The sequence below is a fragment of the Etheostoma cragini genome, chromosome 21 (assembly GCF_013103735.1).
Source record: "Etheostoma cragini isolate CJK2018 chromosome 21, CSU_Ecrag_1.0, whole genome shotgun sequence".
Taxonomy (NCBI): Eukaryota; Metazoa; Chordata; class Actinopteri; order Perciformes; family Percidae; genus Etheostoma; species Etheostoma cragini.
This window is the reverse complement of record NC_048427.1, coordinates 15202055-15208054: the sequence shown is the minus strand read 5'-3', so window position 1 is coordinate 15208054 and position 6000 is coordinate 15202055. Positions and strand designations below refer to the sequence as shown.

At 42.1% G+C, this 6000-nt stretch overlaps 1 protein-coding gene across 1 annotated transcript; it reads left to right on the top strand.

Annotated features, from left to right (window-relative positions):
• The first annotated feature begins 218 nt into the window (after positions 1–218).
• Positions 219–4767, top strand: gdf10b (growth differentiation factor 10b). The gene is made up of 3 exons (XM_034859755.1): positions 219–693; positions 2066–2982; positions 3157–4767. Exons 1-3 carry the CDS (start codon positions 405–407, stop codon positions 3346–3348), a joined length of 1398 nt encoding a protein of 465 aa, XP_034715646.1. The 5' UTR covers positions 219–404; the 3' UTR covers positions 3349–4767.
• The last annotated feature ends 1233 nt before the right edge of the window (positions 4768–6000 follow it).

Here is a 6000-nt window from a genome sequence, read left to right as displayed (position 1 = left end):
ATCATTCGTGTCTGACCCTAAATAGCCACCCTACCTATATTGACATATGTTGCATATTTATACGGCATATTTTAACTTTCAGGTGGGAAGCTGTTCTGTTCTTAATTTTGCTGCTAATCAAAACTCGTAACACTTCACCTATAATGCTGCATGTCTGTGGTTGGCTGTGCGCTCCGAAACGTCACCATCTGTCATCCAGCAGCAGAGCTTGCGTGCGTCCTCCCTTGGTTTCCTCCCATTGTAGAAACAGCTGTAGACCGTGAACCGTGGAGTGTGGGTCTAACACGGATTACCCGGATACCGGCTGGGTGGGCATCAAGCAGCGAGAGACAGTAAATCAGCACTTCTTTCGTTCTTTTCTTCTTCTTTTTTTAATGAATTAAGTTTCTCCGCTTTTCTTTTGAATGGACTTCTTTCCTATAACATCAACCATGGCGACCCGGATTTTTCAGACCCTGCATGCGTTACTGATTCTGGAGTTGAGCTGGGGTAAAATGTTATCTGAGGATCTTGGTGAAGCGGTGCGTCAAGGTGCTGGTGTCTCACCGGCTGTGGAGCAGCGCGTCTTTGCGCACGAGAGCGCAAACCTAGACATGGTCTCCATCAAAATGTTCAAAGTGTACGAGAAGTACAGTAAAGGGCCGCAGAGCCAGAGGGACGGAAACACCGTGAGAGGTTTTAAAGCTGTCCCGAGTGAGTGGCCAGAGTCTTTTCATTCCATGTTTCTTTAGCGGAGAGAATGGGTCAGAATAAAACAATAGTCACTGCTTAAACTTGCCGTGTTGGTAGGTTGGTTAGTCTGCTTTCCATAATTTGTAGAAATAGATACATTTACATTTAAATTGTTACACTTTGCTTTCTTAAAAATCTCTAGGTTATTTTTTAGTTTTTCAAAATTTAGCTTAATTGAATCATGTTTTTGTGCCACTCAAGTAATTGTCCAGAGACCCAGCTGGTCATTAGAAGAATCACAGACTCAAGAAAACAGTTTATTTCCTAAATCAGTTAAACAATTGTAAAAAGGTAAATCCGCATGAGCCTATTTTTATTTACAAGTAACATTTTTTATATAACTTAAATGACAGTTTTATGCTGCTTATCCTTAAATAAAACTCAAGATTTGCTGGGTGCTGAATGTTTTGTTTCCTATGTTTTTTTTCACTTATTTTGTTGTCTATTTCATTTCAGATTGATTTTTTTTAATTTCCGCCAATCTGACAGAAAAAAAGCAGAAGTTTCGATAAGCACAAAATAAAACTTGAAACAGCATCTGATCCTAATTATTATATCCGTGCAACATCCTAAACGCAGGTGTTTTGTCCCCCGCACATTCAGCTCTCGCTCCCCTTTTGGGCTAAACATCTTCACCTCCATGCCCCACCGGTGCTATGATTTAGTGATTTAGTGATCTGGGGGACTTTAATTCTCGAGCACTGTTAGTTCTCCGGTAGCTGCAACAGCCTAGGTGTTAGACAAGAGCCTATTATCACACCCAGACACCGGCTACACAGCAAAAAGCCTCAGAGGAGCTCTCGCTGCCATAAGCATTTCCATATGCCTGCGACAGACAGACCTACTGGACCGATCCAGTGTTTGTCTTTCAGGCTGTGGTGGAAGTGTGGGAGACGAGGTTTGAACTTCAAGAGTATAGCCATCTATAGGTTCAAGCTTTTAGTCTTGGGTGAGGCAGGCACTTGAAGCATGCCATCCTTAAAATTTTCCATGCTGCTGCTTATTTCTGTCATATGTGTTGAGCAACAGTTTGCAGGAGACGTATTGGATTTTGTTATTCATGTCAGTCAAATGTGGAAGAATGAGATGAGAAAGGAGTGTAAAGCTTTCCATGCAGCAACTTGATTGCTTTAGTCGACTTTATTGTCCATTTCAGAGAGAGATGTCCTCCTTCAGGGCTTTAGCGTATTATGGTTGAAACAGCGAGCACAGTACTGATATGTATTCTTTTTTTTAAAACCAATAGAACATTTAGAAAAAGCATGGAAGATGGGATGATTTTCTCAGACATTTTATGTTTTTTCTTCTTCTAATTTCTTTCCATAATGTCCAGGAGTCTTACACGGCAAAGACGTGTTCCAGTTCAACCTGTCCTCAATGCAAGAATCGGAGGTCATCCTCCACGCCTCTTTTCATTTCCTCTATAAGCGGCCGCGCCACCACCAGCAACCCTGGCGTTTCCGAAGGCCCCGCCAACCGTCCAGCGAACAACAGCCTCCTTACCCTCCCTCGCCTCAGCTGCTCTTCTACGGAGCGTCCTCAAAGTCACCTATTGCAACACCACTGGGGAACCAAACTCTGACTCCTTACAAGAAAGGCTCTTGGCAATCACTGGATGTAACAGCAGTGGTGAAAAACATCAAGGATGCCAAAGAGCTTGTGGTCACGGTGGAGTTTAATATGGGGTTCGGGGCAACTCGGGGGCATCAGAGAAGCCCTCATGGCCAAGAGCGCCTTTCTCCATCTAACCTGCCTTTTATCTTGCTATATGCTGATGATCGAGCTATAGATGAGCCTAACAGTGTGGCCATGTCGCTCCAGCGGTACGGGCCTTTCCCTGTAGCGGAGGACGCGTCCCGTTTAGATTCAGCCTCAGCCTTGAGGATCCGGAGGGAGCTTCATCTCCAGACCCAAACCAACGACATTCCAGAGGTCCAGTACAACACTCTGAAGAATCATGAACTGTGGCAGAACACGTATTTCCCAGCGAAAGCCAAAGCCGCGGCAGTGAAACCTGGAAGGAAGCAGGGCCAGGAGAGCAGCGAGGGCCTGGGCAAGCCCCAGGTGCTAAGCTTTGATGAGAGGACGATGAAAAAGGCCAGGAGGAGACAGTGGAGCGAGCCCAGGGTTTGCTCCAGACGTTACCTCAGGGTGGACTTTGCCGACATCGGCTGGAGCGAGTGGGTTTTGGCGCCAAAGTCATTTGATGCCTACTACTGCGCCGGGGCCTGTGGATTCCCCATCCCTAAAGTGAGCTTTAGAAACCTTTTGTTTTGTTACCGGGTTCCTTTTACCTCTGAATACCGATAATAGACAAACAAAGGCATCAGTTGGCATATTTATGGATTTTTGCCTTTATTTTTACAGTTAGAACCGTAAGTTCTATTAGCCATAATTCCCTTTTATCTTCTCTCTTTTCCTCAGGTGGTGCATCCTTCCAATCACGCCACCATCCAGAGCATCGTCAGAGCGGTGGGAATCGTCCCTGGGGTCCCCGAGCCGTGCTGTGTCCCAGAGAAGTTGAGTCCCCTTAGCGTTCTTTTCCTGGATACAGAGAAGAATATGGTGCTGAAGGTTTACCCCGGCATGTCTGTGGATACCTGTGCCTGTCGGTAGGGCCGGACATTGCTCGTTGAAGAGCAATGTAGAGGACAACAGAGATCAGGACAGCTGAGGATAAACTGATACCAGTTACAGGGCTCTCCTTCTTTTGAGTCTCAGTTTTGAGAACTCAAGTGAATTTTGGATCTGGCATGATCCGACGTTGATCCCACAATAACCATAGATGGGTTTCTCTCCACCCAGGCCACCTTCATTTCTTTTCCTCCCTTAACCCAAAAGCAGTTTAAAGAAGTGCACTTAATACCAACCAGTGTATGTACTGTAATGTCTTGACCGGCTGGATGTTGAAGTTAAGTACAAAACTCTTGAAGGTAGATCTTCAATTCCTGTTGATCCCTCATAAACGTTTTCAGTCTTTTTGGCACACTTTCACTTTTATAAAGTGATCTTGTTTGTTTTAATATTAGGCAAGATAAAACTTGATTTTCTTTGGACTCAGACCTGGTCTGGGAAACGTCTGGGTTTCACCAGTTTCTGAAACCGTCTGTTATCAGTGTTCTCTGCTGCTTGCCCCTTTTTTGTGATTCAAATGAATTTTTGACACACTGATGAACTACACAATGACTAACAAACTCAGAATGGACTGAGAGACACAAAGGCTGCATGGCATCCTGCCAAATTAATCAACCCTCATGTAAATAGTGTAGCTACTTATGCAAACTAATGGTACTTATTCTTAAGTCATGTGTCACTATTGAACACCTCCCATATAGCAAGAACTGTTAATCATGCATGAGAGGTAATGTCTTCTTTAAACTCTATTTTGATAGCTTTTGTTTATATCTTGTATATAATGAGTGTTACTTGTTTTGTTTCTTTACAACTACCGTGATTTAATGTAGACGCCATGTGTTGCTTGCTTCTGCTATGTGCTACAGCAGGGAGGAAAAACAGTGCAAGGCTGCCACCTGCTGTGCATTTTGGGGAAGTTGAAGAGACTAAAACATATAGGAGAAAGTTATAGAACTATGTGAGGCTATTTAGAAACTTCTCTTTAATTCATAAATACGGTTGATCTAATGTTTGTAATAACAGTCAATTTTCATAGTAAGTAAAAAGGGATAAGTTTATCTGACCTTATATCTGTATAGCTAAAAGCATATTGGAATATTTATGTGATGTGTGTTTTAACAAACGTATGCGTGGTAAGGATAATAAACTGAATTGTACATACGGTTAAAGAAACTTGCCTTTGACTTTTTTAGGTTTCATAAAAGAATTTAAAGCATAAACCTGTCTATGTACATTTGACACTTCACCTCAATATATTATTGCAGGTCGGTAACATACATTAAATGGATAACATTGCTTTAGATTGCGCATGTTTCATGAAAAGTCAGGTTTATATCTTGGTTTATTGATGTGTCATGCTAATCTTGATAATTACAGGTATTAAGTAAAAGTAGCTAGTTTTGAAATCTGACTGTATATATTTGTTTTTGTTCAGTTCTTTACAAGCAGTAATGTCATGTAATTTTTCGTTTTTCTTCATTTTTCATTTTAGTCATTATTTGGTTTTTCTAACAGCGTTGAAAGGGTGATGATGGGGAGTCAACCTTAAATCTGCACTAATCAATTTACATATGTCCACAAACTGATAGATCATGGGTTCCCAAACATTTTCACATCAAGGAAACTGACACTAAATAGATTGTTTGGAAAGAATTTGTTATAGTAAAAATTTATGAGTTTTCCTTTTTACTCCTGGGGGTCCACAGGCCCCACTTTGAAAACCACTGAATTGAATGAGTGAAAAAAGCAACGAGTTACTTGTAATAACAAACCAACACATTCTCATCCCAACTTGTTACGTACTGATGCTTTGTCAGGATCCCTTGCCGTCACTTGTCGACCCACTGGGCGTCCTGCGTGTCAAACTGTGAAGCTCCACTATGGTCGCTCTTTTAAACTTGGGTTAAAGTTGTGAATTCAAACAAAACTACTTGGTTAGGTTTAGGTGCAAGCCCTGGGTTTGTTTGACCCATCTACCACCACAACCTCCTCCTAATGTGGGCTTTGTCATTCTTCTGGCGCAATTAGAGAATTTAGCCGGCAATGGTTTTCCAGTTGAAAGCCTGGTGTGTTTCAAACAGACACTAAAGGTAACAAACGCCAAAGGCTGTGCCAAAGTGTCTGTATTTGACACCCTAGGAATGAGAAGGGGTTGGATAAACCTACCAAGTTTTCATCGCTCTATGAATTGCTTTGGCTTCATATCTTTTTTCAGCTCTTTGGTTCGGTTCTACTCCCCACAACTTTGTTTTGTTTCACTTTCACCGCTCTCATCAGCATTGTTTACAGGCCACAGCAGGCAGCTGTTTTCAGCTGAGAAAACGAATTTTAAACTACTTCCCCACTACACTAGCAGGTAAAATACAAATTTTGCTCAGGGGTTGATAAAAACCAAAAACAGAGCTAATAGGAATCAGATTGTCAAAAAAACAGTTGCTCTGAGCCTGCTGGATGTGTGAATAAGCAACTACTTGCTATTTTATCGGTTTGGCGCATCACCTTAACAAGATGTTATATTGTGTGAACAGTTTGTTCCTCTGACCCCTAGAAGGAAAAAAAAAAGCTGATTGCTGATTTAAAGAGCTGTTCAAAATAAAACAGCTAACTGGAGAGTTTAAATGTTGCACAATGGTC